Source organism: Pholis gunnellus (genome assembly GCF_910591455.1).
Source record: "Pholis gunnellus genome assembly, chromosome: 5".
Classification (NCBI taxonomy): Eukaryota; Metazoa; Chordata; class Actinopteri; order Perciformes; family Pholidae; genus Pholis; species Pholis gunnellus.
In genome coordinates, this window is record NC_136531.1 from 7,918,494 (window position 1) to 7,931,060 (window position 12,567).

The following is a 12,567-nucleotide window of genomic DNA, read 5'->3' on the forward strand; positions in this document are numbered from 1 at the left end:
GTGCGCGCGTGAGCGTGAGGGTGCGCGTGTGTGGGCCACACCCCGGTGCACGTGGACTCTGGTGCTCCCGAAGCATTGTGGGAAATGTTGTTTCATGTGTCCAGAAGAGAAACTGTTTTTATTTCATTTCGTATATTTCATAATAAACAGAGGTTTGATCCTCTCAGATACTATATGAGAAGTAAGGCTGCAGTACCACCGTGTACAAATACTCTATTACAAGGCATGATTAAAAACTTTTAAGTACAAATCTATTAGCATCACAATGTGCCTTAGTTACCAAATGTAAAAGCACTCATCACACAGAGTGGTCCAGTGTCGGAATAATATATAGCCTATAATATCACTGAATTATAATGTGTAAAATATGTAAACATCACTAATGTAGCAGCTGGTAAAGGTGGGGTTAAATTTGGGCTACTTTGTGTGTGGCTTAATAACATTATGTCCATATTTATTTATTTAATAATCTGCAAAGTTTCTAGTGACTAAAGTTATCAAATAAATGTAGTAAAGTAGAAGTAGAAACCAACGGGAAATGGAAATACTCAGGTTAGGTACCTCAAAAGTGTACTGAAGCACAGTACTTGAGTAAATGTACTTCCACCACTGTATTCGATATATTAACAGAACACCTGTGTGTGAGTAACACCTGACAGATGACAACATGTTACCTGACAGGTTTCCATGTAGATATTATTCATTTTGTTGGAACTTTTATAGTTTCTAAACATTAAATTCAGAGCATTGCCTCTCAATGCATTCATGCTTCAAAGATCATAAAAGTGGTAGTTTTTCTTTTCATTCCTCTTTTTATTTGTATGTAGAACGTGTTAGCAGACAGATGCCTATATAACAACACATGGAGCAGACACAGAGCAACATTAGCATTCATTTGGAGTCGTTTCTCTGGTTGCCTGACGCATTCATATGTATATGTGTTAGTGCAGCTGTAAGGTGAGTACACATCAGAGCTAACTATGAGCTGACAGATGGCAGGAAAGTCTGTTTACAATGTGCTCACGCCCACAAGTTAAAGACCATATAAACAGATAATACACCATAATAATAATAATACTCTGCTGTCCTCATTGTCTCTTAGTGAAAATATCCAAGTGATACAGCTGGTTAACAGATTGTACTGAGGGTTTAATAAAGCATGATCCATCATGTAACATATACACTGAAAAGAAAGAAACTGATCAGTTGCTTGTTTAAATTTTGTCCGTTTCATTTCCCTTATGCAGGTAGAGGAATAATCACAGTTACTGGACACAAGCAGCATTTCTCAGACACTTTATTATAGGGGTATCATAAGTTTAAGTAATGCATGACTTTAGATGATGATTTAATGCAGGCTGTATCATGAATTCCTCTCAATTAACAAATGAAGGAATAGTAATTCAGTTACTTTATATATTAATTGATTTACAACCAAATTAGTTGGAATCCAGTTACATAAAAAATTATTTCAGACCCATGCATTTCCTCAGCCTCTCTGAAAGCACAATATATATATTCTCACTGAAATTTGAAGCTTTGTTTTATATCAAACTGGTTGCAAACTTTTACATGTTGCCGTATGACCCAATGGTATTATTTATTAACATGTATAGATATTTCTATGAGAATAAGTACTGTTCTGCTTTCAGAGAGGCTGAGAAAATACATGGTTCTGAAATGAATTTATATGTAACTGAAATCCAGCTGGTCACATATAAATTACTGTAAGAAACTGTGAATTAACATTCCTTACTTTGTTAATGGAGAGAAATTCACAACACAGCCTACATTAATTCATGCATTCATCACCAGTCATGCTTTAGTAAAGCATATGATTTGAGTGTCTTAAGATATCTGGAGCTGAACTTTAATTAATAATATATAACTGACACCAATGGGAACCCCACATAGCTTCAAGTTCACAATAAGGTATTTCCTATCAGTAGTGGGGCAGATAGTAGAATAATCGTGCAAATTATGATACAAGCGTTGTTCTCCAGAGGTATCTGGTAAAATCTGCCCGATAGGCCATTCAAGAATCCAAGATGGCCGCTATTTTTCAAGATGGCCACCAATTGGGCCTCCCGAAATTTGTATTTCTCTGATTTGAATGATCTTGTTATCTATTCCTTTATACCTCCTATACCTTTGTTTCAGCAGTCAGCCACATCCCTTGGATAGACTACTGGCACTGGTCTTCATCACTGGCCCAACTCTCATCAATGGTTCCAAGAATTGCCAATGTACCGTAGCGGCAATGGCCACACCCCGGTAAACCGCGTTGGCTCGCGGGCTAAACTAGATGAGAGTAGCACACAGAAGGTCTGTGTGTGATGGAGGACATCTTCTCATTATGGAAGTAATCAAAGAGATATACTAAAAGGATAAAGACAACTTAAAAGTCCTCTAATCAACACGTCCAGTTTGTCATCAAGCAGCCAAGTATTTGCATTTAGCAGAGTGATTGTTGGGCACTACCAAGGCACCTTGGTGACATCACTGCTGTAAAACTCAGCTTGGGGTTTGATGTCAGCTAGGTTGGAATTTCATACCAGCTTCTATTACAACTTAGTATCCCAAATGCTGCCTAACCAACCCCTAGATCAGTTAGGCAGCCACACTTGAATTGACAGGATGTGCCAGCATGGAATAGCCGAGCCAAGGATAACAGGGGTTATAGTTATCTGGATGGTGTACAGATCGCACAGGACTTATGACACCAGATGAACGATCGGACTAAGTGTCGGGCAAAAGCATTTTAGTTAGTTGCATCCCATACAAGAAAGTGCCCACTATACATTACAGGGTGGTAAAAGGATCAACCCTCGACCCTGAATGTCAGACTTGCCATGGATGCAATCTCTACTAGTAAGTCACGGACCACCAACTGGAGCAAGTCTTGCCTATGTCAGCAGGACAGGAAGGAAGACCTTCAGTCCCCCCAGGCCAATCCTACCAAAAGAGGAGATTGTGACTATGTGAATTTGGCAAGGAATATTCCCCAGTTTCACTCACTCAATGCACTGCCCATCAAATTCAACCCTACAAGACTTGACTTGGTTGTGGCATAGAGGACTCTTTGAGACAAAATAGAGCACAATATCATGAGTGCTGCAGGCTGTTGTTCAACAACACAAAGTTAGACAGAGCCAAGAAAAGATCCACCCCAGCATCAAGTAGTGATGATGGTGCTAGAAGCCAGATTCCACAGAAGGTTCAAGAGACATGTCCACAAACGCTTGACTGTTCGTGAGCATAAAGGAAGCGAGTTAAGAGAAGCAATGACAATGACAGTCAGGTTTTTGAGACAGATGTTGGTTCCATCCTTGCGCAAGCATCCAAGTATGGTGATGCAATTCACCTGGCAAAAGCTGCTGCAATGATCAGACAGGACATGATTCATCACAAGTCCAATTTAAGCAGCACATTTCACAATATAGACCTGCAACAACCTGTGCCACTATCTCTTCTACAGTTTGAATGCATGATAGAACATGATGCAGACATCAAGTCCCAACTCAAACATGGAGCATCAAAGTCAGACCTTGCTATATCGCAGCTCCTGCAGTTCAACTGCTTTTCAAAGTATAAAGAAGAACCAGAAGTGCACAGGCATTCCAAGGACCGTGAGACATCTTTTGCCGTCTATATTGGCATGTCTGTTTGCAAAAACCAGAAAGAGGAAGCTCATTGAAATGCTTCATGAGAATGGCTTGAGTATCTCATATGACATATGTCTTAGAGATCTCAGCTCAGTTAGGAGAAGCAGTTGTTGCACAGTATGTTGAAGATGGAGTTGTCTGTCCACCAGTCTTGAGAAAGAACTTATTCACAACTGCAGCAGCATCTTATCTGATTGTTTCTGCTTTGAATGATGTTCATTCTGTTGACTTTGGCATGTGTGGAATCTGCATGTCAATGAATCACCAAGTAAACCGGACTGATAACTGCAGATCAATTCTAACAAAGGTTTAACAGAGAGAGAGAGGGAGAGAGAGAGAGAGAGAGAGAAAGAGAGAGAGAGAAAGAGAGAGAGAGAGAGAGAGAGAAAAAGAGAGAGAGAGCGAGAGAGAGAGAGAGAGAGAGATAGAAAGAGAAAGAGAGAGAGAGAAACAGAAAGAGAGACAGAGAGAGAGAAAGAGAAAGAGAGACAGAGAGAGAGAAAGAGAGAGAGAAAGAGAGAGAGAAACAGAAAGAGAGACAGAGAGAGAGAAAGAGAAAGAGGGGGAGAGAAAGAGAGAGAGAAAGAAACAAAGGGAGAGAGAGAGACAGACAGACAGACAGAGAGAAAGAGAGAAAGAGAGAAAGAGAGAGAGAGAGAGAGCTTGTTACTGAGCAGCTGCCAGTGCCTTGCTAAAGGGCTTCTCAGTGGTGGTAATGAGGGAGTAACAAATGCTGCTCTTTCATCAAGTCCAGTTATTTAACCGTTAATATTGCCCCTCATAAGTAACTTTCTTTCCAGAGCTAACACTTGTATCTCATGGTCTTCATATCACATGATGAAAATAATCTCTCTTCTGGGTCGTAGTGTATCGTCACCTTCTGTATCCGCAGCATTGTGATTGTTGAATTAACAACCAGAGAAACAGAACTAACATGCGGATTGAGACAAAGAGACGAAAGTACACCACAATGCTCCATCCCCAACCTGGAGGTACACCGTACACCTCCACAAATTAGGAGATATAGGCATGGTGGTGTACACAGGAAACTGAGGTAAAAGGTCAAAATGTGATTCTTCTTGTTCCTTTTATTGCATATGGGAGAGGAGAAGTGAAACTGAGTTGAATTTAGTTCTGTTGTCCACAAGTGAATTTTTGGTTTTCCTTATCTTGTGAGGATCACAATCACCACACATGAGCTGCTTTCACCAGGCGTTCAAAAACATTCTGTGGTAGGAATGAATGATGACTGTCATCAAGTGTCTACCCGATCGAGTAGATTCAAGAGTAAAGATCTTGATCGTAGAGCAACAAATCTGAGTTTTGCATCCTTGGTGCAACTGAATATGCGGTGCGCTGCTGAGTATCCAAATGTATCAATTTCCTCTGTTCAACATTCCATGTAATCAGAGAAAACAAAAAATAGATAGATTGGAGTTCTTGCCTCTGTTGTCTTCTTACACAGAGATTTTATACAGACCGCTGCCACATGCATGTCCACATTTTCTTTGTTTGGAAACACTGACATCCTGTTTTGAAAGTAAAAACCCATTGCATAAAGTCTAGAGAAAAAACAAAAGATCAGCCTATTTAGTTTAATATATTTATGCTAAAGCAATAAATATGATCTAAAAAGACAAAAACATACAATTGTCTTACCTGTAAAAAAACAAATATATAAATAACGTTTTGCATTGAAATACATGTTCTATCATTATAGATACAAACTCAGTCCAGACATGTTTCACAGAATACTTGTTCTTCTTCCATGTTGGTAGGTGCAAGTGCCTTATACGAGAACAAATGTAATGCACTATTATCTTTATATTGGATGGTAAACAAGTTAAAGAAGAACACATGCCCCTATCACCCTGCGTGACTCCCCCGTCGACGCTGTGGAGTCCTTCTGCTTCCTGGGCTCCACCATAACCCAGGACCTCAAGTGGGACCCTAACATCAACTCCATCACCAAGAAGGCTCAGCAGAGGATGTACTTCCTGAGGCAGCTGAAGAAGTTCAACCTGCCAAAGACAATGATGGAACACTTCAACACAGCCATCATTGAGTCCATCCTGCTGAGAGGGTGATTGGCTGCAATTGGCCGTCCCTCCACGACTTGTGTGCTTCCAGGACCCTGAAGCGAGCAAGAAAGATTGTAGCCGACCCCTCTCACCCTGGACATAAACTCTTCAACCTCACGCCACAAGAACAGTTTCTTCCCATCTGCAGTTGGGTTCATCAACAAAGCCCGGGACCCCTACTGCCTCTGACTCTGACATCCTCAGGACACGTTACACTCCCTTGCACATCCTTTCTATGTTTCTATATTTAAATACACATGCTACTTTTACAATATACTTGTTTTAAAGTACTGTTATCTGTTTGTTATTTTATTGTAAATGTTAATATGTTTCTATTTTTAAATGATGTCTTGATTATTGCACTGTGTTCATTGTTTATTGTTATGTACCATTCACCAAGTTAAAATTCCTTGTATGTGTAACGTACTTGGCAATAACCGGTTCTGATTCTGATTCTGAACATGAATACCCCGTGTTACCAGTGATGGAGGAAGTTCTCAGATATTTTACTTCACTAAAAGTGACAATACCAAAGTGAAAAAAAACCTCTGTTACAAGTATTCTAAAATCCTGCATTCAAATTAAAAGTATATCTGTAACTACAACTAGGGACTAATGTTGTCAAATAAATGTAGTGGAGTGAAAAGTACAATATTGGCTTAAGCAGAATCAAATGGAAACACTCAAGTACCTCAATATGGCACTAAAGTACAGTACTTGAGAAAATGTACTTGTTAGAATGTATTTACATAGTTCATTATCAGTTGTTTTAGTTAGAATGTGGACATTCGCTGCAGCCACATAGGGGCTCACATAATCATAGAATATGGCCTTTGAATGATTAACATGTGATCTGTGCACACATGTGATTGTGCACACAATAAAATAGATGATAAAAAAAATATTCTCATAAACTCATTGGCAAGAACCATTGTTGATTGGGAGTGATTAGGGTTGTACATGTTTGCTTCTCGAAAGAACTGGTTTGACCAGAGTGATCTCACATTTAGCGGTGTGATCTAACTTGTTTTTTTTAATGAAGAAGGAAATAACTCATCTGGGATGTTGCTACATAAATAGATATGTAGCAACAAAAACCTAGCATTTAAAATCCCTTTGATATTTCTCAGAAGGCCTTTTAAATATGGAACATCACCAGTTAGTTGATCGAGGACACCCCCCTGTCTGCCGGTAAGTGGTATGACCGGCAGCATAAAATATGGGCACGCGCTGTAACTTCAACTGACGGCTACAAACCGGCAAAGGAAGCTCACCCACATACACACAACACGCGGAGTCACGCCGAAACAGTGCAAAAATGGAGTGGACCCCAATGGAGATCAACCCCGAGGTGGGAGGGGAATAACTTTGGTTTGTTAACTTTTTAACACCGTAACGTTTTCAAACCGCAAACTCACCTGTGGCCTCTTGTTTATGTCGTTTCAGATGCTGAACAAGGTGAGTAACGGTTAAGCTAACTAAGCAATGGCGACGTGTTGGTAACGTTAACTGCTTGATTCTACTGTCAGGTAAGTTTTACAGTAGCTAGCTAGATGTGAGGGGCAGTTAAACCGTTAAAACCGGTAAAAAAAAAGACACCATGCCCTGCGACAGCATCATCCCCAGCCCAGTGTCTAGGTTAAAGGGTGTGGCCCTGCTGGACCAACACAACGCAGCATCCTTCAACACCTTAAGGAGTGGAGGCATCATTTATATGTCAAGACCTCAGCTGTTCCACATGCATTTAGGTCCTCGTGTTTTTGTTTATTGTCTTGTGTGTTTTCAGATAATGAGCAAGCTAGGCGTGGGTGATAGCTGGCGCTTCGTTGACGTGCTGGGTCTGGAGGGGGAGCAACTCTCCTCCGTCCCTAAACCATGCTGTGCCTTGATGCTGCTCTTCCCACTGACACAAAAGGTACAATAATAGGTTCGATGGCGGTTGAGACTACTTCCTGGAAATGGAAGGGTGGGGTGAGCCACTGATGTAGGCTGTCTGGGGTGGGGTCATATCGAGGTGCAGGGAGGGCATGGATGCAGAGGGGAGTACGAGCTCTATTGTTATGTGATTGGTAGAATAGGGGGAGACTGGGATGGAAGCAAGGATAACAATATAAGGTCCAGTTATCCTGTTATACTTAGACTATCATTCTCATATGTGCTTGTATTGTGAGCCTGGGATCCAGACCACATCCCCAGGGTCAACAGCCAAAATAAAGCAACAATGAATTTAACCTAAAATATATCAGATGATTGTGAAAAATGGCCATCGCAGTTCCCAAGAGGTCACGATTACCATAATGCTTTTTTAATGACATGAGTTATAAGTCAACATTTCTATATTTTGGTTGATTGCCATTTCCAATGTTGACCGTATCCACATAAACATTTAAAGTGACATAAATGACTGCGCACTGTGTTCATGTGGGCAGTTGATCATGACGAAGCTCAATCTGAGAACCATGACCGTGCTCTTATCCGTGTGTGTTGCAGCATGAGTCTTTTAGGGAGCAGCAGGCAGACAAGGTTTCAGGAGGCTCTGATGTTTATTTCCTGAAGCAGACGGCAGCCAACTCCTGTGGCACTATCGCCCTGCTGCATGCTGTGGCCAACAACAAAAGCAAAATGACATTTGGTGAGTGCGGATCAAACGAGCACTGGTAGCATAGTAAGCACAGTTAGTCTGTATCAATGACACAGCAGTTTCTATTCACAGTGCCGAGATATCTTGCTGTCGTTATTTCAAATTACAACCCATACATTACTTTTAATGCACATTATTTGTTTTCTGTGGCTGAAAAATTAGACCATAACAAGTGCTTCATAGAACTTTCACTGATGATTGCCGTTGCAGTTATTTAGTCTGGCAGCTTGTTATTCAGGATATTTGAATGCGAATGAATGGCATATTAATTTCTGATTACCTTAATGTTTGGGTCTTTTCAGATAGTGGCTCTGCCCTGAAGAAGTTTCTAGATGAGACTGCAAAGATGTCTGCTGATGACCGTGCCAAATATCTGGAGAAGAACCAGGTAAGAAACTGAAGCTGCTTTGTGTTATGTTTATTGATCTTTAAAGAAAGGAGATCCAGCTGTTCCATAAAGTGGGAAAACAAATCAACAGAGGCTAAAATATCTTTTATGGTATCTGTGAGATTTAATTGTCTATGAGCTAATGACCTGAGGCCGTATATGGTTACTGTCTTGTATAGAAATATAAGCGATAGCTGACATTTTAAATAAGAACTTAAAATGTAATGCCATTACATTTAAAAACTTGTATAAACACCTAATTTCTGTTATGCATAACCTACATGTTTTGTTTTACCCACTTGGGGGTGCCACACACCACTAAATCTGTCACTCTAAAGGACCCTTGATAGCTGATTATTACAGAATGTACTATTAAGAATATGTCTTCACACCTGATTTTGTTTTAGCAGTATTAAACTGACATGTTCTGAATTTTTCTTCTCCAGGCGATCTGGGAGGTTCACAATGAGGTTGCAGTGCAGGGCCAGTGTAGGGTAAGATACTTCACCACAATATCCATGCTAATGGTTTACATCATATTCCCCTTTGTGATAGTAGATGGAAGTATGTCAACCCGCATTTGATTCAATCATATGAGACTCCAGTCTGCAGTGTATTTCCATACACTTTAAGTATAAAACTGAGTTACGTTGATTAATTACCAGACAAAAAAAGTTCAGTTTCACCTTTCTGTTGGTTTATATGCACATTCTTTAACTCCTGATAGCCCATGTGTGAGCGCTCTCTTAGTTGGTGAGTCGGTTAAAAACTAGCATCATTGAATTTATTTTTCTTTTCTGAAGCCTTTTTGTATCACAGTATTTACTCTGAATATTAATTCTTCCCACCTGAACTTCCGCAGCCGGAAGCCGATAAAGTGAACTTCCACTTTATCGCCTTTGTCAATGCAAATGGCCAACTTTATGAATTTGGTAAGCGCGTCGACTCATTGTGTACATTCCTGTATGTGTTTCCATGTTGTGGATTCTTATCTTTATAATCTTATTTGTTCCTAAGATGGGAGAATGAATGGACCAGTGAAGCACGGCGCTACCAAAGAGGAGTCATTCATAACGGTAGGTACAACTATGGTTATTCTTTCACAGCTGATGTCCATTCTGTAAATGTTGAAACAGGATTGTTGGTCAAGTTTCTTTCAGCACTCTGTCTGTGGTGAGTCATGGTGGTATGAACTGGAAAAGGGAGTGGCCGTTCCCAAGTGTCTTGATTCAATCAATAAACTTTGCTAATGCACACTCTCAAATGTCCAATAGGGATCATAAAGGATATTTAAAACTTAAGCAGTGTTATGTTTCACCTTATACTTTAACCGCCACTGTAAGCTGTGAACGTCAGGTCTGTTTGTTAGATATTAGATTCATAACTTAAGCTATCTAGGAAGAGCATAAGGAAGATGACTGTGATAAAACCAAATGCGTTTCGTCCCAGGTTACGGATATGCTATGGAAGTCATGGAGGGTCAGGTCTGTAGGATTGTCACATGAAACTACCACAAGAGGGCTCTACATGCATTACTGAAATACAACATTAAATGTTGTGATAAACTACTATCCTGAAGTAAGATTACATTGATTATTCTCTAGTAGAAGAGCTGCATTCACAAGTCCACTGTGAGTGGGCAATGTTGGCAAAAACCAAATTATCATGTAATAATTTTGACCAAATGTTACAATATTTTGGGGACTACTGAAGGTGCTACTGTGTATACAAGCTATATGAATACAGCCCCATTTTAACAAGCCTCATATTACAGTATTGATATTTTCATGCTATTGTCCAGCCCTACTGGGGAGTATACGACTTTTAGCCTTTCCTCCGCTAGTAACCTCAGATGTCAGAAATGCAATGTAGTTTAAAAAGTGCAGTATTTCTAGTTTACGTTAATGGAGCAAACTAACTTGATGCAACTTAGTAAAAGTGTTACACAGTAAATCTACTTTTCTTCTTTCTCCTTTGTCATGCTTGCCACAGGATGCATCCAAAGTGTGCCGTGGATTCATGGAGAGGGAGCAAGGCGAGGTCCGCTTCTCCGCGGTGGCTCTTTGTCACAGTTAGATATTCGGTAGGAAACCACAATGTCCTGAAGCATTCACATGGCAAACACAATGAGCAGGCACCCAGAACAACCTGTGAACCCACACATCTGCAGACACTATGCACTATAAAGCACACATTGTTGCCACATACTGTTCTTTCATCTCATGAACAAAGCACACATGAACACAAACTCGCCATCAAACCCTTTTGTTCTGCTGACACAAACTGATATAAGCTTGTCTGTTTTATGTGATATCATTCAGCAATGGGAAAACATGAGGTCAGATCTCGCCACTGCTTGTGTGCATTTGTCTGTTTTGCAGATTTGTTTTATTTTATGTATCCGTGTCAAAGTCAAAAACCTGATGCTTAAATACCTTTTGTGCCAGTAAATAGATTACAGAAGAGTGAGAAGGAAAAGGCCGAAAACTTGTGTGGCGACATGTTTTTCCCAGAACGCCTTCAGTTGCTGTGTGGTTTGAGTTTATAAAGATCTGACATTCCTCAGAACAGCCCAAATGTGTCCGTAGGAATAATTTAACCATTGTTCGGAGAATACACACAACCTTTTGAGTGGCGGCCTTTTTGAAAAACTGACGTTTTCTTTGAGAAGTTTGAATTTTAAAGTGCAAGATGATAGTTTTGGATTTCAGTAGTTTGTTTTCAGAAATGAATACAGTTGAAATATCTCTGCACTTTGTTTTTTATGACGATGGATTTTCACTTCATCTACAAATAGTCAAAATACACTATTAGTGTGCAACTTAAACACAGCAAATACAAAATGTCCAAACACGATACGGACCGTTTAAAATACAGTGCTGCTCTATGTTGGGTTGTTGTTGTGCAGTGCAGGGTGATAGTACTGTATGTCTAGGCTGTGCACTAATTGTTTACCTTTTATGCACCTTCCAAATACTATGTTGCTGTAGTTCTGTTGGTGAAGCAGTTGTGGGAATTCAATAAAGCAACCATTAGACTTACATGTGTCTTTCTGGCTCTTGCTTTAAAACTGACTCGTCTATAGCCCTCACTTGACCCCCCCCCCCCCCCCCCCCCCCCAAAACAAAACAAAACACCAGTCTGCATTTTAGCCGACTGCCCATTCATTCTTCTGTCACATGAGGTGATGAAGTGGTTGATGTCCTGTGGCTCTCACAGTTTGGGGCTCATCCTGTAAAGAGATGAAACGGGAGGTGTGGGACCACAGAGTTGTCGATGGATTGTGTGGTCAGTCCACTCGTCACTGTGGGTATCGACACAATACCTTTTTTATCTGTGTTGCATAACAGCAGGTACAGTGTTTTGGTTTAAATGACAGGATTCTGCTTTGATAAAGACAAAAGCGATTGTGAAAAGGCATAGATGTATACCAAAATCTTGTGCACGCATTTATTATCAACCACACTGATTACTGACGACTGCCAAACCAGTCTGAAATAATAAATACAGTTTGTATGAGTTTAGGCCTACTCCTTTGTTATAGCAACTTAAAGGCAGGGCTGTAGCTATATTTGAGGTCAGTAAGGCCATTTTGGTGGGTTTTAGCATCCTGTTGGAGTTAACATTATGCTCTGAGGAACGTGCACTTTGTAGATAATTCTATCTATAGATCTATCTTTATTTTATATGTATCCACTTAAAGGTCAACCAATTATTTCTCCACAAGAAAAAGAGTAAATAGATATTGTGTTTCTTTAATTACCCACCAGCTACACAGCACACACTGTAGAT

The 12,567-nt window shown here is 40.2% G+C and overlaps 1 protein-coding gene across 1 annotated transcript; it reads left to right on the plus strand.

The window, feature by feature from the left end:
* Nucleotides 1-7,064: 7,064 nt before the first annotated feature.
* uchl1 (ubiquitin carboxyl-terminal esterase L1 (ubiquitin thiolesterase)) lies at nt 7,065-11,800 on the plus strand (the record flags this gene model as incomplete). The annotated part of the gene is made up of 9 exons (XM_079159932.1): nt 7,065-7,097; nt 7,193-7,204; nt 7,533-7,661; nt 8,237-8,378; nt 8,690-8,775; nt 9,222-9,269; nt 9,638-9,707; nt 9,793-9,851; nt 10,768-11,800. The coding sequence occupies 9 exons, from the start codon at nt 7,065-7,067 to the stop codon at nt 10,849-10,851; spliced, it is 663 nt and encodes a 220-aa protein (XP_079016058.1). The 3' UTR covers nt 10,852-11,800.
* Between the last annotated feature and the right edge of the window lie 767 nt (nt 11,801-12,567).